Source organism: Ptiloglossa arizonensis, chromosome 1 (assembly GCF_051014685.1).
Source record: "Ptiloglossa arizonensis isolate GNS036 chromosome 1, iyPtiAriz1_principal, whole genome shotgun sequence".
NCBI classification, from domain to species: Eukaryota; Metazoa; Arthropoda; class Insecta; order Hymenoptera; family Colletidae; genus Ptiloglossa; species Ptiloglossa arizonensis.
The window spans coordinates 21,812,711-21,839,305 of NC_135048.1; the positions used below are offsets into that span (position 1 = coordinate 21,812,711).

General features: G+C 24.8%; 4 protein-coding genes and 1 long non-coding RNA gene across 10 annotated transcripts; 3 read left to right on the forward strand and 2 right to left on the reverse strand.

Moving 5' to 3' along the window:
• Window positions 1-95: 95 nt before the first annotated feature.
• On the reverse strand, window positions 96-3,949 carry LOC143143184 (U3 small nucleolar RNA-associated protein 14 homolog A). Its single transcript, XM_076304193.1, has 7 exons — window positions 3,798-3,949; window positions 3,071-3,287; window positions 2,651-2,947; window positions 2,320-2,571; window positions 1,681-2,002; window positions 702-1,480; window positions 96-624 (listed from the first exon to the last, which is right to left on the reverse strand). The coding sequence occupies exons 1-7, from the start codon at window positions 3,896-3,898 to the stop codon at window positions 178-180; spliced, it is 2,415 nt and encodes an 804-aa protein (XP_076160308.1). The 5' UTR covers window positions 3,899-3,949; the 3' UTR covers window positions 96-177.
• An 808-nt stretch (window positions 3,950-4,757) lies between these two features.
• LOC143143588 (UPF0047 protein YjbQ) lies at window positions 4,758-7,072 on the forward strand. Of its 3 annotated transcripts, none has more exons than XM_076304991.1 (5): window positions 4,758-4,988; window positions 5,066-5,194; window positions 5,266-5,436; window positions 6,157-6,293; window positions 6,688-7,072. In XM_076304991.1, coding segments are annotated over exons 2-5 (525 nt in total). In that variant the 5' UTR covers window positions 4,758-4,988; window positions 5,066-5,193; the 3' UTR covers window positions 6,904-7,072. The 3 variants fall into 3 exon arrangements, with proteins under 3 accessions (XP_076161106.1, XP_076161097.1, XP_076161117.1); XM_076304982.1 differs by having other exon boundaries at window positions 4,758-4,976; XM_076305002.1 differs by having other exon boundaries at window positions 4,758-4,976; window positions 5,066-5,436.
• A 4,784-nt stretch (window positions 7,073-11,856) lies between these two features.
• Window positions 11,857-17,163, reverse strand: LOC143150161 (uncharacterized). Of its 2 annotated transcripts, XM_076318235.1 has the most exons (10): window positions 17,008-17,163; window positions 15,299-15,403; window positions 14,975-15,194; window positions 14,422-14,721; window positions 14,173-14,366; window positions 13,804-13,959; window positions 13,083-13,371; window positions 12,885-13,013; window positions 12,570-12,813; window positions 11,857-12,228 (listed from the first exon to the last, which is right to left on the reverse strand). In XM_076318235.1, exons 2-10 carry the CDS (start codon window positions 15,364-15,366, stop codon window positions 12,212-12,214), a joined length of 1,617 nt encoding a protein of 538 aa, XP_076174350.1. In that variant the 5' UTR covers window positions 15,367-15,403; window positions 17,008-17,163; the 3' UTR covers window positions 11,857-12,211. The 2 variants fall into 2 exon arrangements, with proteins under 2 accessions (XP_076174350.1, XP_076174343.1); XM_076318228.1 differs by lacking the exon at window positions 11,857-12,228 and having other exon boundaries at window positions 12,381-12,813.
• Window positions 15,674-16,100, forward strand: LOC143150174 (uncharacterized). Its single transcript, XR_012992974.1, has 2 exons — window positions 15,674-15,894; window positions 16,030-16,100. It is a non-coding gene; the product is annotated as an uncharacterized LOC143150174 (long non-coding RNA).
• Window positions 17,164-17,905: 742 nt separating the features above from the next.
• Mtrnapol (mitochondrial RNA polymerase) lies at window positions 17,906-26,585 on the forward strand. 3 transcript variants are annotated; one of them, XM_076317360.1, is made up of 18 exons: window positions 17,911-18,369; window positions 18,941-19,051; window positions 19,118-19,281; window positions 19,910-20,043; window positions 20,332-20,687; window positions 20,762-21,114; window positions 21,259-21,525; window positions 21,696-22,043; window positions 22,150-22,320; window positions 23,109-23,234; window positions 23,332-23,532; window positions 23,824-24,099; window positions 24,284-24,529; window positions 24,601-24,760; window positions 24,838-25,075; window positions 25,797-25,968; window positions 26,063-26,154; window positions 26,413-26,585. In XM_076317360.1, exons 1-18 carry the CDS (start codon window positions 18,228-18,230, stop codon window positions 26,531-26,533), a joined length of 3,678 nt encoding a protein of 1,225 aa, XP_076173475.1. In that variant the 5' UTR covers window positions 17,911-18,227; the 3' UTR covers window positions 26,534-26,585. The 3 variants fall into 3 exon arrangements, 1 of the variants encoding a protein (XP_076173475.1); XR_012992858.1 differs by lacking the exon at window positions 26,413-26,585 and having other exon boundaries at window positions 17,908-18,369; window positions 24,838-25,055; XR_012992864.1 differs by lacking the exons at window positions 25,797-25,968; window positions 26,063-26,154; window positions 26,413-26,585 and having other exon boundaries at window positions 17,906-18,369; window positions 24,284-24,534; window positions 24,838-24,975.
• The last annotated feature ends 10 nt before the right edge of the window (window positions 26,586-26,595 follow it).

Consider the following 26,595-nt stretch of genomic DNA (forward strand, 5'->3'; position numbering starts at 1 on the left):
CTTAAATTTAACTTACCGTTATAAATACTTTCTGAAATAACAACAAAAAACAAAGTATTATATTACACACATTATTCATAAAAGAAACATTTTAAAAATAAATTTGAAACTTATATTGCAAAATAATTTGTACACATATATTTTATGCTATAAATATTTATACTTTATTTGTTTGAGTTATTTTATTCCTTTTTTTTTATTTATTTTACCCTTTTTCTTAGTAATAAAATTTCGATGCTTCTTTTTCTCTACTTTTAGTAAAATATTCTCATTCATTGGTTCAATAACTTTTCCCATACTTATTTTAATTGTAGGTTCGATTAATTTTCTATGAGCATTTTCAGGTACAAAATTTCTGCCTATCGGCATCCTGAGACTAGCTTCATAGTCTTTCACACTTGTAAATGGATATGGCAATTCATTAACTTGATGTTTCTTTAATTTAGGATTATTTTCTTCAGATATTATTACATTTCCCTTATTCTCATCTTTACGGGATAAATCTTTTGGAAACTTTAAAATAAAGCGTCTCTTTTTACGTTTTGATACTTTAACGTTTTTCCCACCCCAAATACCCCATCCTGGTAGAGTTAAATCGATATTTTTAGGTTGAGATTTTTTCACCTGTAAATGAATTTTGCGTAATATTTTAAAAAGAGATTAATAAATAACTGATTAATAACATAAATATTTCAATGTACCTCTTCCTGCTTTTCTTTTTGAAACTGTTCAACAACATCATCATCAGCAAATGCTTCACTTATTACATTTTGTTTTTCATCTTCATTATCACTGTCATCCAAAACATCATCACCTCTGGTGATAACTGTTGGAAAATTCGTATTTAATTGCTTGTGTTTTACATTTATATATTTATTAGGATCTATTTCAATTTCAGACCTATTTCGTTTATTTATAAACAAAGTATTATTGCATTCTATGTTTTTAGAGTTTTCTAATTCAGTATTTAATTCCAAATTACTTTCATCAATACTTTCATGTAAAGATGTATCAATAATAGGTTTCTGACTTTTAGCTTGCATTTCAAGACCATCAAAATTTTCTTCCTTAAACTTAACACTCTCCTTAATTTTGCGTTTTTCTGTCATTTTATTATAATTTTGTGTAATATGTTGAAGTTTTGATTTAATTTGATTTTGCATTTTTTCTTCCATAATATCAAATAAATTACTCATTTTTTCATTATTTAAAATATCCAATGTTGAAGAGTGAAACACAGTTTCTGCATTAGCGCTTTCTATAGATTCCACATTCCAAATACTAGTAGCTGTAATATTACTCAAATCTTTCTTTTGCAATATGACTTTTTTACTCAATTTTTTATTAATATCTGACAATTTCTTTTTTGTATTTTCATTATATAAATTATTCGTTATATTTGCATCATTCGATCTCGTTAGTTCTGTATCCTTTTCATCCCTTTCAATTTCAGATGATTTTACATTATACATATTTTTACCTGTAAAGAATAAATTTATTACAAAATGTTTAACTTTCATTAAATTTACGGATATATAACTTTTTAGGCGTACGACATTTCTATTATTCTCAACACTAGTAAACTCTATGTTACAAACACTATTTTTGTATGTAACGAAAAAAAATTAATGATAAATTTTGTAGTTTCTATTAAACATTTCAATGATTTATCACGTATACCTTCAAGAGTAGAAAAGTCATTTAAGTCGCCCACTAAAATTTTTAATTGTTTAATTTCAGTTTCATTTTTATTATTAAGATCGAGTTTCTGAGTTCTTAATTTACTATTTTGTTCATCCCAATATTTACGGTAATTCTTAACAAATGTGTCTATTTCTGATGTTGTTTCAGAATTATACATCCATGGATTTTCTGTATCATCAAGTATGGTTTCCATAAAAGAACTATCATCTTCATTATCTATTTTGCTATTGTTTGGTTCTTTTAACTTTTGTGTTAATTCTCTACCAACTGATAATTGTTGTGCAAGTTCTTGTCGTGTCTAATAATGGAAGAAATAAATTAATAGTAAAATATTATGTAAAATAAAAAATACATAACATTACTAATAAAAAAAAATATGAATAGTTTATTACAAATATTATTATTAACTAAATTTATAAAGCTTTTAAATTCTTTGCTATTTTATGTGTAAAATTTGACTTAATGTAATACTTCCAAAGTAGTACGAGACTTGAGAAATAAATTTTATTTACAGGAACAATGATATATTTCATTCACCCCAATCAAGTATTCCTTTTTAGCTAACTGTATAGAAATGGTTCTCTCTGCTTCTTTCATTGCATATAATACACTTACATCTTTATCGAACTTTGCCCTAATTTGCTTAGATTTAGCCCATTTTCCTGTACTTTTATGTCTTAATGACATTCTCTCTTCTGCTCTACTTTTATCCAATAGTTCAAGTTTCTCCAGTGCGGCTTGTGGATTAATTTTTTGTAATTCTTCAAACTCCTTCAATTGTAGTTTTATTTTTTCTTTTTTTTGAACACGATGAAATTTCTTACTCTTAATTCTTCCTTGACGACGTGATTTTGCTTCTCTGTAAGACTGAAAACAAACAGAATTAAATTTAGTATATATAATATATAATAATGTTAAAAAAATACCTTCATAGTTTAATACAAACTTGTTGTGCTCTAACTCTTGCAGCTTCTTTTCTCTTTGTGATAATTTCTTGTAAAGTTAATGAAAATTTATCAACTTTTTGCTCAATATTCTCTTTCTGAGAGTCAAATGCAGCAAGTTCTTTTTCTAGCTCTGATTGAAGTCTGAATCTTTTGACAAATTGTTTGGATGGTTCTAAATATATTGATGACTGATTTATAGGAAAACGAAGTGATGCAGCTGACCTATTTTTTGTTATTACAGCATTCCATTTTTTTAGTTCTTTTTTTGTATTTTCAAAACCAACTATTCTTTTTATCTGAAAATAAATTAATATCTAGCTTACAATGCTAACTATCTTATACAATGTTTCTAATATTTGTATCAAATTACATAGCTTTATAATACTCTAAATAAAGATATAATGTAAAAAGCATCTTACTCTTTCTGCAGCAGGTTTTTCCAATGGTTTTTCTAATACATTTGCTTTCTGTTTTGCAGATTTGAAAGTTTTAGTAATATCAAGGTGATAACTCTTTTTACCCAATACCTTTGCCAAATCATTTACATAAACTGCATCTTTATCAGATATTCCACTTTTTACTAAATGAAATTCTGATACTTCTAAAGTAGGTTCACTTCTTTCTGCTTTTTTTACTCTTGAAAAAAAAAAAAATATTTGACAGCAGACACAATGTTTTTAAAATACATTACTAATCTTTAACAAACTACTTTATTACTCATATAATCACAAGACTACAAATAGATTCAATCGTATATCAATAACAAAAATTATTATGTGTGTTAACTTAAAATTAATTTTAAAATTAACAACATAAGACAAAATATTATTATTAAATAATATTCTAGAAGCAACGAAGCTTTAAAGTTTCACAATTTTCTCCTGAAAAATAAAATAATCATTTTATTGTTTAATTTTTATAATGCTTGGGTAGAAAAACATGAAATATTTACAGTTAAAAGATTATTCAAAATAGTTAGTATTTTTTTAAATATGTCAACATATAAAAAAATTCTCTTTAAAACATTTCATACATGTCTAATTACGGATTCAATCCATTTTAATGGACATATATGTATACAAAAAATTAACTTTGAAAAATAAAGGTTATATACTGCAATCTTATTTATATAATATCCCTATTTACCTTTTGCCTTTATCAAGTTGTGATACAGCTTCAAGAAGTTTGGAATGTGATTCTGATACATCTTGTTCTGTATTGTCTAAAAATTCTGTCTCGCCCCTCATTATTCTTATGTATAAAATATAACTTGTGCTCTACTTCTCACGAAACATAACATTTGACCATAAAAAAATTAAATATCTAGAGATACTAGTGTAATACGGTCTGATGTAGAATGCGCGTATAGTACATACCTCACTCGGCATGCTCTGTGTATGACTCGCACGATAGCCTAATTACTAATAACCATTGACAAAAAGCGCCAAACGCGTTTCAACTGGTGATTGTATAATATAAATTTTTATGTATTCAAAAATCTTCTGGAACTATTTAATTATATACTTTTATTAATTTTGAAATTTAAATAAATTAATAATTTAATAACTTTCAAAATTGTAATAAATGTTACAAAATTCTATTGAATGTTAATAAAATACGCATTTTTGGTTATTTATTAAAATTCACAAATTTGTAAATTTATTTATTCATTTAACAATTTTAATTTATTTATTTATCTGCATTTATAAATAAATTAATTTATTTATATTTGTTCGTATACAAAATGTATTTATCTTCTGTATTTATTAAACTTATTCATTCATTCGTAACATATAATACTTTGCATACTGTACATAACAATTTAAAGTTAGAAAAAAGTCCAAAACATACAGTTTCAAAAACTTTGCAAAATATTTTAAGGTGTTTTGAATTTTTATCTCAAACTTTTAAAACGACTTGAATTCCATCACTAGACTGTAGTTGTGATATATAAAACATGAAAAAGAAATTGAACTAGAATTTAGATGTTTATGCTCGTTTCATTTCGAGGCATATCGCCGAAAGCGCTGCAGAATAATCCACAAAAATCAAGAGTATTACCTATCTACATTAGTTATCTTTTGTCTATGCGTACCATACTGAAAGCTTAGATTATTGTTTGGATTACTATTCAATTTATTTGTTCTCTGATATTTAATATTCTAAACAATATGATACGCTATCGTTAAAATTCTACTAAGTAGAACGTTTATTGAGAGATCTGAAGTGATATGATGATTTATTTTAAAATAATTTTATCACTTTCCCTCACTATTAGTATGCGTACCTGATACTAATAGTGATACATATTTCGTGTAGATGAAGGTGAGCGTACATGTATGTAAATTTGATACGTATGTGCACGTTAAGTCAATCATTATTTCTCATAACCTTTTTATGAATACGAAATATAGCAGATGCAATTAGACAATCTTAAAAGATGTGGTTATATCCATGCGTCTTGTAGCCGGTAAGGGGCGAAGATAGTAGAAGCATACCATATCCAATGGAGTGGACCGTGTTCTCGTGATTTTTTGCTCGAAGTAGATTTTGCCGTATCTTCGCTTTGCGAAAAATTTTATTCGGACTCTAGTTAAGCGTGTAATCTCTACAGTGTATCATATCATGGCCTCGTCAAATAGAAAGATTCAAATTGGTTCTGCTTGGTTTCAAACAAAAATTAACCTAAGACCACAGCGCCGAGGTATCCATCACGTTACCGAAGAAATATTAAGAAGAATTCCAGAACTCTGCGAATTTTCTGTTGGAATTTGTCATATACAAAGTAAGTAAGGTTCTATGTTACAAAATATGAGTATTGTTTTTGCAATACTATGCAGTATTACAAAATAATAGTATTAATGGGAATGCAAGATTCTATTTTATTTACTTCTTTATTTAATGTAATTATACAGATTACCTAGTGTACTTAAAGAAAAAGTGAATTTGTATGTAGAACCAATTTATTAAATAGGAGCTTGGATTACACACGCACACGTACACGCGCACGCGCATGCACACACGCACACGCACACACAATTTAAACATAATACATACTAGACACTTGTTTAACCATTTTTAATTATTATTTATTTGAATTCCTGTATAAGAAAAAAATTAGAAAAAATGTTATAGTTTATTGTAAATAATATATGCAAACTAATGACATTATATCTTGTCTAATAAACAAAAGATGGACTTCAATGATAAATATTTTTTAAGAGATCTAAAAAAGAAGTAATTAGATTCAATAATACTGCAAGCAACAAAATTATTTTGAATATTAACATAGATAATAGAAATGCAATGTGTTATTGAGTATTAGCTTCTGAAACTTTATAAATTCAATTTTGTAACCAAAATTTATCAAGTTATATTTTTGAATTTAAAATGTTAAATAAATTTTTGCCATAGAATATACAAAATATTAAACTTCTTCTGCAAATAATACAAGAAATTTTGTAAATATTCTAAAATACAAAACTCGTTTTTTCTTAATTTTTAGTTCTTCATACATCAGCAAGTTTAGCATTAAATGAAAATTGGGATCCAGATGTTAGAGATGATGTGGAAATGATGCTTAATAAAATAGTTCCTGAAGGTTTGGCCTATAGACACAGTTGTGAAGGACCAGATGATATGGTAAGTTTGTGAAATGTATCTGTAGTTATTGAAACTAAATTGTGTAAAATATATATACATTTTTTTTTTTTTTTTTTTTTTTTATAATAAAGTATGTTAGTTTATTACATGTTTATGTATTGCTAAAAATTAATTTTAAGATCTCAATGTCAATGGATCAATAAATGTTTTATATTATTATTATGATAATGTTAAATGGTAATGCAATTAAATATGACTAATAATAAATACTAAATATAGTTATGTTATTTTGCTCAAGTAGTATATTTTAGATCGAAGGGAATTAAATTCTTTTACTTTTGATGTAAAAATCTTAGATAACCTTAAAATATAAATTTCTGTCTCTAAACTATTGTGAAGGTATATAGCTTTTTCATAATTGTATTATTTATAGCCAGCACATGTAAAGGCATGTTTTCTGGGTTCTTCATTGAGCATTCCAATAACTGATGGCAAATTAACCTTGGGAGCATGGCAAGGAATTTGGCTATGTGAGCACCGTAATGATGCTGGCAGTCGCAAAGTAGCTATAACATTGACCGGTTGTCTCAGGGATCCTGCAAGTAGCCCTTTGAGTCCTGTTAGTCCTATTGCTTCTACTAGCAGCTAGGACCACTCACACCCCCAACGGCGTAGTAAACGTCAACTGGGCATATCTACATCCAACTATTCAAGCTAGCAGCTGCTTAATTTTAGTCATATTCTAAGAGTATAACTAAAAAAAGAGTGTATGGATACTTTAAAAGTATACACATAAATATACATCTTTATATTGTGGACCTAATTACAATATTCATTTATAGTATGGAATTTAGTCATTTTATCACTATATAATTTTTAGAGTAATAAACGCTATTGACAATATTTATTATAAAATCTCATATCCGTGTAGAGAAATAATATGTTCATTTGTATTTTACTAGACATACAAATAAATAATAAATTTACATTTGGTGGTTTTGTTTAGATTACAATGAGGTATGTATTTCAATCTAAGTTAACAGCAGTGGTCAAGAGATGTGGTTCATTAAATATAATGTTGTTTAGTAGTTACAAACTGCCAAAGCAAATGTATGTATACTCCATGCATCCAAAAAGATGAAAATGAATTAGTGCAAGTATCCAGCACTCTTCTTCATTGCTCTTAGACAAAATTAATTTAATGCATTCTGATATAATGCGTCCAATACTCCGAATTTAATTATATAGCTTTATTTAAGAAATCCTTTTGTAAAAAATGATTATCAAAGAAAATGGCATTAATAAATACTCAGCTGAGAACTTGCATTATTTTTTACAATATGTAAGGAAATCTCAACTGTAGTATGTGCAATATGTTAAAACGTTCTAACTCACTGCTTATCATAGGGTAGGCATTTATAATGACGTTTCCATTGCATTGGGGGTGTATATAGATTATAATCAACACTTCTTTGCTGTGCTATTATATTTCTACTAGAGATATTTACATAAGCTATAATAATAGTTTGAACATGTGGGAAACTCAGTATGAAAGTAGAACAGTTAAGAAATTTGTCAAATTATGCAAATAATGAGTTAGAATGAATACATTGATATATATTTACCAATACAAAAATGTAATATAGAAATTTTGATTAATCTAATTAAATATGTAAAATGTCATCTAGGGATCTAGCACTGCAAAGAGTTGTAATAAAGATTATTTATAATGTTACTATATTAATCAAAGCTTATCATGGGAGCTTGTTGGCGTATCTAATATACTGTTAAGCAAACAGTTGATGTTAGTTGTTAATCTTTCTCATAAGTAGCATAAATGATCATTCATTATGATGAATGGATGTGCTTTAATGTAAAATATCCAATGCAGTGCATACAGCTTAAACATGAACAACTCATACATGCAGCAGCATTGTCAAAAATTATAATAATCAAGATCATAAATTTGTAGTAAATTATAAATTTCTTTTGTCCATAATGAGAATTATGGATCAGATTGCCAATATTCACAATATAAAAAACAAAAATTTCATGTGCAAATGTAAACCTAATTTTCCAATGTCTTGAATAATGCAAGCTCCTGAATATGTAAAAAGTATAATCGTAATGAAAATAATTATGATATTTAAATTAAAAAAGTTGGTACTTTACTATATAATTAATACATGTATGTAATAGCAATTTGCTAGTAATCTACTTGCATACCAAGATCATTTTATAAATTAGATAATTGGTAAACTATCATATTTGCAAGGCAATTACTGTAAACACTATTACAATACATTTTACAATTTAATGATACATAATTATATATTTAATCTCATCTCAACATTTACAAAATAATTAAAAATCACATTTAATTTTTTAATAAAAGTTCATTAATCTTTCATAAAAATTAGTATGATAATACTTTATTTTAAATACTGATGGAAAAGCAGCTAGTGCTTTTTTAATGTACTTTTGTAATTTTTTAAAATTCAAATTTGTCAACATACATCGATAATTTATATAAATAATCTATGCTTTTTTTTAGTAAGAATTTGCATATTACATAACATGCATGATCAGTGATTATCATGTAATTGTTATTATTATAAAAGGTTACAAATCTGACATATTTATAAGCATTTAATTCATTAGCTGAAATTATAAAATAAAGAAAATTTAAACCTCATAATTATCATGTGATTTGTAAGAAATTAATAACGTATACTGGCAATTAAGCGAAGCTAAGCTTCTATAAGAAAATAGAACATAAATTATAAGTAACACTTATAATATTATTTTTTATTTATACATACAACATACTAATTTGGTATGGTTTCTCATTTTTTGAGAAAAACTTTCTTACATTGTTCCAACAAATGACGTTAAAAATGTTAATGTAATATAATTGTGTGTACAATCTGTAGAGTTGTTCAAACATTTCTCAATCTTTTTCCTATCTGTATAAAAATCAAATGTTATAATTAATAATTTAATGTCTTTTGACAATACCCATACTTTATTTCATGTGCAATGTAAGAGGAAATGATATTAAATCGTATATATATAATGAATGGTTTAATGAAAATCTTGCCAAAGAATGTTAAAATGTAAAATAGTTTTGTGCAAATTTTTCCTACAAATATTTCATAATTTTAATTTTTAATACTATTTTACAATTTATTTGAAAATTACCAAATCCTTTTTTATTTTATGAACTGCTTTATTATAATATAGTACAAGTAACAATGACTAAGTTTAAATCCAATATTCAGAAATAATTAACAATTATATCTAAATATTCAGCTATTAATCAGATATATTTATATTGAGAGAAGTAATATTTAAAATAATCATAATTTTATAATTTATTGATTAAGTTACTTAATATTTGTACAATTTTCTAAATAAGATTCCATTAGTCTTTATTTAGCTGGATATAGTGGACCTGTATCTTTATAAACTAATAAAATTTAATATGTTAGAAAGAATCCTACATACATATTGAGTACTGCTATACATAAACTTAATGTTACTAATTGTACATATAAAATGATATTGAAACAAAAAATAGTGAGAATATCATATTTATGAGTTAATGTAACAAAACTTAATTGCAAATGTTGTATATTATCTTTAAAATATAGACAAATAAAAATGTTTGTATAAAATAAAGATTATAGTAGATAATTATACTACTTGAAAAGAGCTTCATTACAATACGAAAAGAATAAAATACAAAATGATGCATCTGTTCATTAATATAACTTTATTTCTACAGCTTAATATTTTTTTAATTTTGATGTCAACTTATTATTTATAATTATAAAAACTCGAATATTAATTTTTGTAACATTGAATTCAAACATTGTAAATTTTAAAATACATGAATATCACAAAATTATATATAATATACAAAATGGAAATTTCAAATAAAATATGGTTATACATTAGTTAAAAGGATATAAAAGAATATATTGTTATAAAATTAACATCTACTATTGGTTAATTTGTTGATATAAACATACGAATAATTAACAAACGGCAGCTTTGTTGTTGCAGACAAAGGTCCTAATGTACCAATGGATCAAAGCTGTATGAACGTGTTAATAATATACTGTATTGATTCACCGATTGTATAAGACTTCAAAAAGACAAGTAACTAATTATTTTCAAATATATTAGTTATAATATCTAGTAATTGCATATAAACAATGAAAACTACTTAATTTTTTAGGCTTTATGTGATTTTTTATACTTCATTTTAGGTTTAACAAAGTTAAATATTGATTAACGGAAAATATTTTTGAATTCCTAATTTTTATATGTCAAGATATTATTTCTATTGCTTTTATTATTTATTTTACTAGTTCTATACTTCTTGTTCAGTAGTTTACAACCAATAACAAGTTTTTTTTTTAAGTATCTACTGAGTTAACCATTCACATTAAATTAAATGGATGTGTTACCCTTTATTGTTGTAGAAAACAATTATAGCTAAGTAATTAAATAAATAATGTGGGTCAAAATGAATGAGTAAGTACATAGGTGTTTTTTAAAAATGTATTTCTCTTCTTCTCATAACTACATTTATCTTAAATAAATAATTAAATTTTAATCTATCCCAGGAAAAATAAGGAAGAGAACATCAGAATTCAAGAATTTTGTGACAGTCTATAATAATTGGACTTTGGGGTTTAATTAAAGGTGTTCCATACAATACGGATTGTGTCCTATTGTGCAGTCATTAAATTAGAAACTTAAATTTATATTTTATTAGTAAACTTTATTGTTTTAACTGGAGTAGGCAATAACAATGATTTGTTAAATATGAAACAAATAATATTTATCAATATTGTTATTACTAATGTTAAAAATATCGTCATTATTAACACTAGTAGTACCACAGTAATGCCATTTTTTACATTTGAAAATGTTCATAAAAGTTTTATTTTTAAATTTTTGTGAAGTGTAATTTGTTCATACCACTTTAATAATTATACTTTTTATAGACAAAATATACAATAAACAATAATATATTTTTATGTACTAATATGCAGCTTGTTAAAATATGCACCTATATATTTCAATTATTCCTCTACTTTACACTGAATGATATGGATCTTGAAGCACAGATCATTTTCATATTGCATCAAATGTAAGTTTATTAATACATGATTTAGATATAGAAACACAATAAGAAATATATATTGTATTAAAACAGTATGTTCTTATTATTGTTAACAACATTGCAACAGTATTCACATTGTACCAATATGATGATTGACATATAACAATCATTGTAATAAGCAATATATATTTATAAAGCACTTTTTCCGCAACATACATGATAATTATTACATAAATATATGCGAAAATATATATTAACATTGTTTTCAGAATAATAGTTTATAATACACTTACAATGTAATATTCTATGCACTTTCTTTCATGATTTTTCAATTGAAGAACTTAATAGTTAATTTTATGGTACGATAATATGGCAATATATTGATCCAAACTTATTATATTTGAATAATATTAATACATAGTAAACTTTTGTCATGGGTTTCATTATCTTACACTTTAGACCAATTACAGTGATACATGTTTAAAAATTATATATAAAATGTTTTACATATATGAACAGAGCACTTCTGGACCAATATATTAAATAAAGTTTAAAAAACATATATCATAAAATAAAAAAAATAATATGTAAGTAAAATTTAACGATAAAGATTATTTAAATTCATATTCTTTAATTATATATGTTCCTTATCGTTAAACAAAAATTAAAATAGAATACTTTGAAAAAAAAATATATAACAATAATATATATTATTGTGATGAACATTAATATACTAATCATGTAGAATGTGTAATCTTCAATACAACTTGATATATGCCACTAACGGTGGTAAGACCCTCAATATGAGATTGATATTATTTTACTTTATTTTCACAACTAAAACAAATATTTTTTAAATGAGCAAACTATGCTTCAGATCTATTACAGATATTTTAAAGATATATTCTGATAAAATTATATGTCGTTAAAAGACAAAGTAGAATGAGTTGAATTAGATTGAATTGTAAATTAACAAAAAGTATACAAAATTTAATTGTATATGAATATATAATATTGTAAATGGTAGAATACAAATAACAGTCTCATACTAGATTTGACATGCACTTACAGATTGGTATTGGAAACACAGTTTAGTGTTTGAAGATAATACACAGAAATATAAGTTTAGTTAATTTGAGGATTAAAAATATGATTAACAATTTCTGGTAAAGGCTTACCATCTGGTTTATTATTATTAGATTCATTCAATTCTTTATAATTTTCTGGTATTGGATGTGGTCCTGGATGTCTTAAATCATTTGTTTTATCTTGAACTTCTTTGAATGATGCTTTAATATTATCTAATGCAGTACCTAATCCTGTTTTTATTTGATTAAATTCTTGTGTCACTAATGAGAGTCGCCCCAAAAGATAATTTAAGTTTTCATCTACTTCTTCCATACGTTTTGTTATTTTGCCCACCTATTGTACAAATTATTTATTGTACAATATTAAAAATTCATTTTTAATGTTATTTAAGATTTAATTATTACCTTTGTTTCCATTCCACCCATAGTGGAAGTTGTACCATTAACATATTCTTCATTTTGTTTATGTAATTTATCTAATGCTTTGGCACTTTCTGTCATTTGTTGGTACATAACATTTATTTGTCTCCACACCTTTTACAAAATTAGTTATACAATTATTTAAAGATTCAGCTTATAAAAAAATTCTTGTTTAAATATTACCTGATTCATTTCTTGTTCCATTTTAGTCGTCAAATTTGCCAAAGCTCCATTTTGATTATCCATTATATCATTGGATATACCATCAAATCTTTGATTTAAGGTATCATTGATATTTATGCTTTGTGCTTTCACTAAATCCCCTACTTCTAAGAGAATTTGATGCACTCCATATTCAACTCTTTTTTTAGTATCCAAAACATGATCAGCCATTGAGACCATTACTGATTGCCCTTTTTCGAGATCATGTAATTCTTGATTAACATGTTCAGTATTATTTACCAAGTCCATTCTAAAATCTCAGAATACTCAATGAAATATTGTTATTGATTTTCAATTTATTTAAGATAATACACACATACTGCTTAAATGGAGTGCAGTTGATGCCAAAACTAGTCTATTTATAACATTCCTATACGATATAGAAATATTGTTCTACATAATTATATTTGTCATTCAATGTTTTACACTATGTACACACATACTTTACTATCAATATATTTTTTCCTGTATTAGACAAACGCACAAAAAATATGGGCATTTTTTCATATTTACCTCATGAAAAGTAGTATCTAAATTGTCTAACATCCTATATTATCATACTATTATAGCATATAATAGCATATAAAAATATCATATATAGACTACTTTTCAGTTCAGACACAATTCAAATTTGTAGTATTATTTGTTGTTATATAAGTATATAGTTATACAATAATGTTACCTAAGAGCTCCTACTGTATCTTTAGTTTCATCTTTAATCTCCATTAGTTTACTTTCAATGTCATTAATTCCTCTAGTAACAATATCTTCTAAAACATGTTTGGTTTCTTGTAAGAATGCCTGGGATTCATTGTGAAGAGTTTGAATTTCACTAATCCTAAATAAGAAAATTATATTCATGTATTTTTTTAAATAGTACATTCATTTCTTATTTTCAAATAATTAATATTTGAACTGTAATTATATACTTTATTGAAAATATTGTTTTGTATAGTCATGTGAATAAAAAGTGAATAATTTTTAACATTGAAAAGCATTAAAAGCTTTTTATAATTTTTGAATACATTAAGAAATAATAATAGCAACATACCTTGGTAATTCTCTAATTTGATTAGAAGTATTTTCTAAAATTTTTTGGATAGGAGGCAGTGCTTGTGCATACTGATCAATATTAGTAATATCAAATTGTGGTTCTTGCAATTTTTCTTTAATATTTTGAGAATGTTCTCTAACTTTTTCCAATGAAATTTCAAGAACAGTAATTCTTGAACCAATATCCAGGATCTATAGAGTATTTAACTTTAATATGTTTCTTAATATACAATTAAAAATTATTTACCTCTCCCAATAATGCTTGTGTTGTTCTTGATTGAACACTTGTAGTTTCTTTTAATTCCACTGTCTCAGATTTTAAAATTGACTCTGCTTTTGAAATTCTTTCCATTAACAATGATTCTGTATCGTTTAGTTTTGAGAAAACAAGAGAGATATTATCAACAGGAGGTATTGCAATGTCCGAACGAGTATTTACTTCAGATACTTTATTTTCAATATCTGTAAGCCATCCTTCCAAACGACTTTCTAAATCTTCCAAAGTGTCAACAGTTTTCTGCATTTGTATTCTTTCTCGTTCATCTCTCTATAAAAATTAAAACTTGTGATTATTGTATTATAGTAGATTCAAACAGTGTTATAAAAATATGTGCAATTTCATTGAATAATACAATTTTAAGTTAAAAATTACAAATACAATTTGTTATAGCTAATAATAATTATAAATTGTTATCCATATTAAAAATTATATTTGCTAATATATTCATATTAGAACTTTAAATTTTCAAATAATATTCTTTGCTTTATTTAATACAATATTCTATTAATTAATAAAATACCTGAGAAATTAATTGTTCGATTCCAGTTACTTTTTCATCAAGTTTTGTCACCTGTAATTTTAGAGCATCAACTGTTGACATGCGTTTTGTCAAAACTGCAATTGTTTTCTTTAATTGTTCACCTAATTGACGTTCTCGTGCTTCGTGCCTTTCTAACTTTTCATTATTTTCACGCATCATGTGTACCAAACTCAACATTGCATCCTTAATATCTTCATGCCTAAAAGCAAAATTAATTTTTTAATTAATGAAATATTATTATTTCAAGATTAAGTTTATATTACTATTTTGGCTAGAAAAATGAAATAATGATATAAAACTTACGTAATCTCTCTAGCTTTACCAAGATTAATACAAAGTAACTGTAAAAGCAATATTAAAATATACTTCATCTTTCAAGTATGATCAACAATTGGTACAAAGTAATATCTGAAATAAAAAAAATTAATTTTATTCTACAACATTGTACAACTATGTTTACCTTCAAAATAATTATAATAGGACTATATCATTGCTGTAACTACCAAAGTAGATGCTATATCTTTAAAATGAGTGGAATGCTTCCTTTGGTCAATTAATTGAATATGCTGTTATTGAGATAAGAAGCAAAGAGGTCATAGCTGATGACTCTTTGATGGGTAAAGCACCGTTGTCGATAAATTACAGTAATAATTAAAACTTTCATAGTTGTTGAGTAAGAACTAATAATGAAAATTAATATGAGTTCATTCTTTTTATGTTCATATTTAAAATATTTAGCATGTTTGAATTATATAATATTAGTAATATTATAATATTAATTATATTGAATTGTACATATGTGTTCATTGAGAGGGATGAAAGAAGAAGGGAAAAAGAGACAACAAAATGTTACAAGAGAATTATTTTTTATGTATATAAACAAAAATTGGTGCATAAAAGTAAATATAAATTAAGTTTTTATTCTACATTATCATCATAATGTTACATTAAATAAAATTTAACCCTATTTTATTATTATTATTTTCGGATGAAAACATTTATAATTTTTCACTGTTGTATTTCTATCTATATAGATGCACATTGAGTGCCATTTAATGGAGCCATATGGCATGTGGTCTACATAAACCATCTATTTCAAGTGCAATAAATTAATTCATGTCAATAAACCCATATATATATATATATATATATACTGTTACAAGTATTTAAAATAAGACATATATTATTTAATACCGAAATAAAGTAACATTTGTTAATTGTTAATTGTTATTTTAACTATCATTAGGACTGAAATTAATTAAATTTGTAATTGAGAGATAAAGATATTACTGAAACAATATTAATAGCTATTTTAATATAATTTAAATAGGATTAAATATTTATTTAAAAACAAAAATGCTTTATATCTGTGTGTATTCCATGTGTATAACCATAATGTTAAACAATATTAAGAAATACATAGTAATAATAAGTGATTAAAATGATTTAATATAAATATGGCTTTTATGCAATTATTAAACTTTGCTATATTATCGTATATATGTTTTATTATGATTCTTAGAACACTATAATTAACAATTATTTTAAACACTTAATTTTTACTCCACAAATAAACTGAATTTATTTCAGAGCGTTAGAAAATTAATAATATTATTGTATTTTAAATAGTTTTAAATTTATTATTTATTGTCGTGATTTCTAACACTGTATTTTGACCACCATTTTAAAACGGAAATCGAAACTTATATTCAAACAAAAAGAATTATATAAAATAATATATAAAATAAAAAGTTTTAATTTAAACATTTTACTTATGTATTATATGTTAGAAGTGAATCTTTCAGAATAATACATTACATTTTGATTATCAATAATAATAGAACTAGGAACATTTATCTATTTTCTATTAAATACTGTGTTTATAAACATTGGTAGTACGAGGATATAAATTAATAATTAATTTTTGAAAACAATAATATTACTAAACATGATAGAATAAAATACATTGTCAATAAAAAAAAGTATAATATATGAAATTTAATTTTACTTACATAAACAATAATTGTATTTCTTTGTGTAAAAATAGAAGACGTAAAGAACGTTCCGTTTCCTTATTCGATCAATGATGAACTGATCAGAACTGATTGTCGTATCATTAGCTAAGTCCATATTTGGATTTTTAAAAAACTAAACTCAAGGTATATCATATTATATAGCGACAAATAGCGGACGCGTTCAGTACTAATGAAATGCATCACCTAAGTCTGTTCTATAGGCGACAAAATGAATCTACGTATGTAAATAAAGCCATGTGACTGCGCAGGACCGTTAACAAGATATTCCCCGAATGCATACGAATCATACAATAGAATTTGTATGCACAAGTTATGAGTTGTATAGAAGGAGGTTCTATATTTACAACAGTTTTATATTAAAAGCTGTACCATCGCTTTTTCAATCATTTTTCGAAACTTTTCGTATTTCTAACTTTTGGTCAAAGATGTAACGGACCAATGACATTCTTTCGTTGTCATGTAATTTTGTTTACTCCTTTCGAACAATCATTTTAGTTGATACCTATGGATGATGCTGTAATGGGTGACTTTTTCCTAGAGGGTAAAATTAAATAATCCGGTAATTTACCCAGGAGCGCAATTGTGTTGTGGCAATTTTATTAAAAGAAGTGAAAAATGGGATTCGTAATCAAAAATTAATTCATAAATAAATACAAACTTTCATTTATTGTATTGTACTTTTTATTAAATTCGAGTTAATTTAGTTGCGTTTAACGCGTCATCAGCAATTTTAATTATATTATAATTAAAATATTTTGTGATACATTTATAAACTTTTCCTTCAATTTATAATATTATTATTTATATTTTATTTATTTTTTATTTTTCTACAAAAAATATATATTTTATAACTCTATGTATATTTATATTTGAATAATTAAATTATAAACGACAATATTAAACAAACTCAAGTTATTGAGTATAGTGATGTAATGTGAGAATTAGAAATCAATGTCAATGTTAAAATAGCATTACCCTCTATGAAACAATTCGTGATTTTTGGATAGATACTTTGTATAATATGTGCGCGCGTATATGGCGTCGCTGACATTTGTATGTGTGCTGATGTATCGTTACGTATCATGCGGGAATACGGTTTTTCGCTTGATTTGTAGGTTATTTTGTCTATATAATTATTTCTGCGTATCAATTAATTATTTATGAAATGACATTGTTGATTAATTGTGATTAATCACATGAAGATGTACAATTTTTTTATAACACCAGTTATAAAACAGATTTATTTACATGGTGTTATTTTTATACCAAAGCAAATAATTATGCAGAGTTCAATGCGATGCTCTTTCTGTCATTTCTATCATGGGAAAGTATCAAAATGTATGTTCGCTAATATATTATTATATATCAAATTGATATTTCTTTAATATATCATTTTTTCTAATTGCTTATTTAACAATAAAGCGTTGGTTGTTTCTGCTGATCAAACTGTTTGCTTACAAATTTTTGAAGTAAGAATATTTATCAGCATGGAAAGTACTATATTATTTATTACATATAATTGTATATTGTTTTTTTTTAAACATTACAAAATATTATTTTCTTCATTTTAATGAAATTTATACAATTTTTAATACAGATATGTATGGTACTGATATGTACAGCGAAATGACTTTATTTGGTACACAATAATTGCTAATTCAAATATATTTGTTTTTAAAATAATTACAATCAATTTGAATAATTACTATATTTTTAAAAAGATGTAAATTGCAAAATAGAGATGCACTTTATGAAAAATTAATATATTTAAATATTTAAAATAATAAAATCGAATAAAACTCTATAGAAAATATTTTATAAGGTGTAATATTTATTGATTACACATAATTTCTTGTACATTTTTATAAGTATTTTAATCTTTATTAGTGTGAATTTATTTTATTTACAGTGATGCATCATCATATTTGTACTCATACTACAATATTAAGTCCAGTGAATCAATCTAAAATGAAAAAAAAAGTTAAACAAAGAACAAAAAAATATGTTGAATTATTAGAAGGTAAAATTTTGTAAATAATTTTAAAAAATTGGAATAGCTTCTTAATTTTAATTTTTTTTATTACAGTATTAAATCAAATAACAAACAATAAAAGGAGTACAGTACAAAATGCAAAAGTCTCTGATACGGTCATAGTTGCCAATCAATCTGGTATCATTACAGATAAATCGCATAAAATTGAAGATATTACTTGCAACAAAACTTCTTTCCATTCAAAAAATTTAAATAAGGTTTGTCATATTTCTTTTGGGTATAAAATTGGTTTGAATATTGTAAGCATATAATAATTTTGATATTTTGTTGATTATTCATATTATATATTTATTTATTACTATTTGTATCTTTTAAAATGATCTAGTTAATTAAATTTGTGTGGAGACTCTGAAACGAATGAGTTAGGGATATTAAGACTATTTATAGATTTAATCTGTATCAAATAGTGGACATATTATAAATATTTAATTTTAATAATTATTTGTATATATAATTGTGATATAACCAGCAAAGTAGTAATTCTTTGTGAAAAAGTAAATTGGAATTGTAAACTAGTGTTTTTATACAAACTTTTTCAAAAAAGTTTTAAAACTTGTTTTAGACATTTTTATTAAGTTTATTCCCTGACCTACTCATTGTGAAATTCTTTTGAAAATTAATTTAAGAAAAAATATATTTCGTTAATTTTGTTATGAAATAATAATTTCGTAATATTTTATTTCAAAATTGTTTTTTTTTTTACAATTTTTAGTATAATTGTACTGTGTACTCATTTTTGAATGTTTGTGTTTTACTTAAAAAATATTTAACAGCAAGAAAAATATATTTATTTAAAAGTAAATATAATTTTAATATATGTAACAGGGACACAAGAGAGGTACATTTTGTAACAAAGAAACAAAAGGTAAGAAATTCTTTAATTACCATACATCTACTAAAGATTTGAAGAAAGCACTGCTAAATGGCGAAGAAATTAATACTATAATTAAGTCAAATATGTAAGTACTATAAAAATATAATATCTATACAAATTAAGTATAAAATTTTGTATATGTATTAAGAACATATATGAATTGAGATCTAAGTCACACATTAGACATGTGGAAACACAATTTAAGAATCATTATCTTTTATGATTTTGAATGACTTCTTATCCTTTATATTGCATCCCTTTCAAAGTATATATATACTCATTATTAATTGTATAATTGAATCTTTTATTGTGGCCAGTAGAAACAGTTTTAATTTGATTAATGACAGTCTTGTACAAGTAAATTATTATTTAGGAAAGAAACAACTCAGGAGAACAAATCTAAGCATCTTATTGATAACATTAATAAAGAACAATATATTGAAGTTTTGTTAGCACATATGCAAGTTTATCTAAGCTGTGGAATGCTAAAGAAAGCAAATGAAACATTAATAATGTTTAGTAAAAGTAAATTACACAAATTCCAGCCTCGTGATGAATGTATTTTACTTTATAATATTCTTTTAGAAGCTTATGCTTCTAGAAAAGATTTTGCGAAAGTATTAGAGCTGTATGACAAAATAAAAACTGATTTCTTAATCAGAATACCACAAACATATGCACATATATTTTGTGCTTTAGGTGAAACAAAACTTAATGAAGAACAATTTGGTAATTATAGATTGTTTAAAACAATAGTATATTTAAACACGAACAAAATGTAACAGCTTTTTACTTCTGTACAGAACTGTTTATAAAAGTGAAAAATGAAATGTATGCAAATAATATATCTTTTAATGACATCTTGACTAAATCACATTTTAAATATAATCAACGAGAAATTATATTAGGGATAATCGCACAATTAGAACCAACATTCGAACCATTAAATGACTTAGAAAATCCATTAATTGTAAAATATACACACAATGTTTTGACAAAAACTTCCATGGAAAATAATTATCAAAGTCCAGTGAAAGGACTATTAACAATTGAAGAATTAAAAGAGGCTTTAAATATACAGCTACAAAATGAAAGAACAATTAAGATACAAATAGACAGTATAGATAAATCTTCCAAAAATATTAATTTGATACATGTAAGATATTATTATATTCATTTAAATCAGTTTTTTATTTAAATTTATTTTAATTTTTAAAATTGTAGTTTTAAAAATATAATGTTCCTTATAAGGTATACTTATAAATTTGATACAATAGTAATTGGATTTTTTTTTATTTAGGAGGAAAAATTGAATAGTCTAGAAAAGTATTGGGAAGAATGTGCAGTAACAGCATTCAGAAGAAACGTACAATGTTTAAAAGAAAAAGAAATGCGACTAAATAAGCCTTTCATACTATACCCATTTTTGAAAGTGTTGAACGAAGAAGACTATGTAAATGTTATTATGCAAGAAATTAAAAAACTTGCTCTAGGTTCAGAAACTTATAGTACATGTCTTTCATTGTTATATATTGATGCAGGAAAACATATTTTTAAGAAATATGAGGTATGTAAATATTTTTATATTCATTAAATAAAATAAATAAATGTCATTTCTGATTATATTAATTATTTTTTCCATGGTTGTAAAATGAACAAAATTTGTTTTTATTCTTCATTATTTGATGTTACATGTTTAATTACATAATTATTATTTTTCATAATTATAATTTTCAGATTAAAATAAAAGAACAGACTGGGGTGATGGATACAATAATTAATGTTTATCATAATTACCTAAAATGGTATTTAAATACTGAAAGTATATCACAATTCAGCAATATAAATAATCGTAGTGTTTGGCAATATTTTGAACAGGAAGGAAATAAATTTTATACATCTATAAATGCTGTGCATATAAATTGGCCTCCAAGTATAATTGCAAAAATTGGCAAATTTTTATACAATATTATTGTAAATGATATAATAATTCAACCAGAGTTATTAAAAGGGTACGATTTTAAATGTTCTACTCCTTCATTCTATACATTGTTTAGAAATAGGGGAAATTATTTATCAGAGCAGGTTTGTACATTAAGGAATTTTATTATATAAATATTCTTTTAACATATTAATTACACCATAATTTAGTATATTTATTGATTGCTATAATTTGGTATATCAATTATAGATTAAGCCCCATCCTTTTGTATCAAAGCTGTATAAAGAATCACGGTCAGATAAGCTAACGTTTGATTCACATCTTATACCTTCATATTCTCCATCACGTCCGTGGACATCAGTCTATTCAGGAGGATATATTTTAAGTAAAACACAATTTGTAAGAATTCATAATAGCAAAGTAAGTTTGCAATTAAATCATTTATAACAATTTAAATGATGTAATTTACAATATTTCATCTAATGTTACCATGCTGAATGTTTTTATATTTAATTTAGAAGAAATGTTTTCAAAATGAAATTTGTATAATTTTGAATAGCTTAGACAAAAGTAAACTATTTCCACTGTTTGTCATTTCGGTAGTAGTGCCAAGGTAATCTTTAATTGTTTTGTATAGGGGATTAATAAATAGTTAATATATTAATCAATTAAAGTATATTAATCTAAAGAATAGATGATGATGTAGATTTCAAAGTACTTCTGTGGAGATATGATATGCAAAAATCGATATGTATATTAGAAAGCTGAAGAGAATGCTTCTGAATAAAATCCAGATTTAGTGATTAGAATTTTTGAAAACGACTATTTATCTAATAACATTATTCTCGTGAAAACACTTCTCATGTTGTGAACAACACTCAAGGATATTCTTTACAACTACGTTTCAACTACTTACAGATTCTTTATCCCTTGTAATTAAAGTATTAAGGACATTTCAAGATCATTACAATTTGTATTGTTTTATGAACTGTTCATAAAACAATACAAATTGTAATGATCTTGAAATGTCCTTAATATATATATCTTCCTTTTGATAAAGGTCTTTATGAATAAAGTAAGAAATATGTACTTAAGATTGTTATGTTCAATGGCCAATATGTTGTATTCTTTTAGTATATATTTTCAATATGGTAATACATGACTAACATGTACTATGTTTATTATTATTAAACTGAAGTCTTTTTTAGGATAATACATGGTATAAACTTATAAATACAAATTCACAACAATTGCATGCTGTTTTTGATTGTTTAAATCAACTCAGTTCTATTCCGTGGACAATTAATACTGCCATACTTGATATTCTGATTCAGGTATTAAATACTATAATTTGAATATTTTGTTCATTATTACTCATAACAACTATAAAGTACAATACTTATAAATAACTTATGTTTCCTTTTGGTTTAGATATTTCAGGATGGTGGTTCTATGGAGTTAAATGTTCCTCAATCAGTTTCTGTATTGGTTCCTCCACCTAGTATAAAGAAAGATGCTTCAGCTGCAGAAAAGCGCAATGCAGCAATATTAATGGCAAAGTATAAGCAAGAAAAGGATGAAATGTATTCATTATGGTGCGATACACTTTATAAATTATCTCTTGCTAATCATGTAGGTATATTATTATCTTTTTAAGTAGTTTTATAAGTTTTTGTAGTAAATTAATAATGAAGATATTTATGAATTAAATAAGTTTAATTTCTTTCTGTTCATCGTCTTGTGTTATGGAGAGTTAACACATAATGCAGCAAGAACTAATATTTATAAATATGACAAGAGTAGGGACAACACTGATTTAATTACATAATCATTTGATGTTTGAAATGTCAAAGTAATATAAATAAATAAATGTTGTAAACTGTATATAAATTATTCTGTTACATATTTTTATTATTTTTAAAGTTTAGAAGTAAAATATTTTGGCTACCCCACAATTTGGACTTTAGAGGACGGGTTTATCCTGTTCCTCCTCATTTAAATCATCTATCATCTGATTTGGGTCGTTCTTTACTCTTATTTGCAAATGGAAAACCTTTAGGTCCACATGGATTAGATTGGTTAAAATTGCATGTTATTAATTTAACAAATTTAAAAAGGACAAGCTCTTTGAAGGAACGTCTTGAATATGCAAATGAAAATATAGAAAATATATTGGATAGTGCTAGTAATCCTTTAACCGTAAGTTATTGCTTTATTATTATTAGTTTGTTTAAAGTTTTTTTTGTTTACGTGTTAAAACACACGATTAACTTGTAATAAATAGTAAAGTTTTGTGTGAAGTACAAATGTATAAATTTATAAAATTTTACAACTTAGAAAACTTTAAATAATTTCAAATGAACATGGTATTTGTATTGTAAAGGGTAAAATGTGGTGGAAACAATCAGATGAACCATGGCAAACTTTAGCAGGATGTATAGAAATAGCAAATGCATTAAAAGCACCAAGTATAGAAGAATATAAAAGTACATTTCCAGTGCATCAGGATGGAAGTTGTAATGGTCTTCAGCATTATGCCGCACTTGGTAGAGATCAGATAGGTGCTGAAAGTATCAATTTAGATCCATATGAAACTCCAAAAGATGTATATTCTGCGGTTGCTGGTTTAGTAAGGTTTATATGTTATAACTACCTATATAAATTTTGTTGAGGATAAAGAAGTATTTAATTATCCTTTAGATTGAGAAACAACGAGAGATCGATGATAAAAATGGCATTAAAATTGCTCAATTATTAAGAAACCATGTAAAGAGAAAAATTATAAAACAAACAGTGATGACAACAGTATATGGTGTAACAACATATGGTGCAAAACTTCAAATTTCAAAGCAATTGAGAGGTAAATATTTAATTTCCTTATTACAAATAATTAACTTATGTTCTTCAATCAAAGTCCATTATTTATATTTTGTATAGATATATCGGAGTTTCCTGCCCATTGTATTTGGTATGCCAGTATATATTTGACTGAAAAAACATTTAATACTTTGGGAACAATGTTTAAAAGTGCAAGAGAAATTCAGGCTTGGTTGACAACATGTGCTAAAATTATTTCTTCCATTTATTATAAAAGAGTACAATGGATTACTCCCCTTGGTTTTCCTATTATACAACCTTATATGAAACACAAAATGGTGAATAAGAAACAGGAAATGTTAGTAAAAGTATAAAATGTTTATGTAAACATAAACAGGATAAACTGCATAAAGTGATATTAACAAGCTGTTTTTCCTGAAACTCTTGGAACTTAAACCAAATTTTTTGGTTATAGATATTTCAAAGCTTAGTGGTGTAATTTTACCAAGGCCATATTATGCTTACAGATATGGATATCTCTAAATAGTTTGTTTAAACATAATTGTTATTTATTCGAAGCATGTTTAATATTTTTAATAATAAGAAGTTACTAACAAAGATTCTTTATTTAAATAAATTTTACGATAAGGTAAAACTTAATATGTTATATGTTAGAAATCATTTTATTAAATGCTTAAAATAATGCAAATCTATTTACAAATATATATTTTATCTTTCATTGACCTTGTAAAATATAAAAGAAATGTGTTAATACAATGTTTTACTATCTATTTGAAAAAAGACTATTTAAAAATTGATGTACTATTAACATTTCATTTTCTAAAAATGAGAAGATATTTCACTACTTCTTCCTTAAGTAGCTTGCCCTAGTTTGGTTACTATGTTTGTCACATAAACAGCTTCTCTAAGCTCTAATAAAGAAAAAAGAATTTATGGCTATCAATGTTTATTTTAGTAATACTTTAGTCAGTTCAGTCTGAATAAAATTGAGTCTATTAAATAATTTTAAATTATCCGAAAATATAATTAAAAAAATATGATATACTTTTTACTTGTAGTTTACCAGATGCACTAAAACAAAAGAATGCATTTGCAGCAAATTTTATACACTCCCTGGATTCTACTCATATGATGCTTACTAGTTTACATTGTAATAAAGCAGATATTACTTTTGTCTCTGTACATGATTGCTTCTGGACTCATGCTTGTAGTGTGGATAAAATGAATAAAGTGAGTAGAACATGAAATAAATATAATTAAGATTTTCAAGTATTACTTATATTATCTTATATGTTTTATAATATACATTCAAAACTCTTTATAGATATGTAGAGAACAATTTATTGCTCTTCATACTGAAACTATTCTTGAGGATTTAGCAAACTTTTTTATACAGCATTATAAAGCAGAACATAAGTAAGTAATATTTATGAAACCTTTTAATAAAGAAATAATACTCATGATATTAGAATCATTCATTGTTTTTGTTTTTTTAACGACATTAAAAATATTATTTTCTTTAAGGATTAGCATATGCATTGTATATTATATTGTATAATAATTGTACATATAATTTAGAGTATTAGATCATTTATTAAAAATGTTATTTTAAAATATTTAATACAGTCAACATAGTAAAAAATATATATTACTCTACATTTCATATGATTGCAGGAATCTAAATGTTAAGGACACATTACGTTTAGCACGGCTGAAGCAAAATATACTTACAGTGCCAAAAAAGGGAACCTTTGATATTAATAAGGTCATGTTATCAACATACTTCTTTAGTTAATATCTTATAATTTTTTATGTATATTAATGATGGAAATAAATCAAATTTGAAAATCATATTTA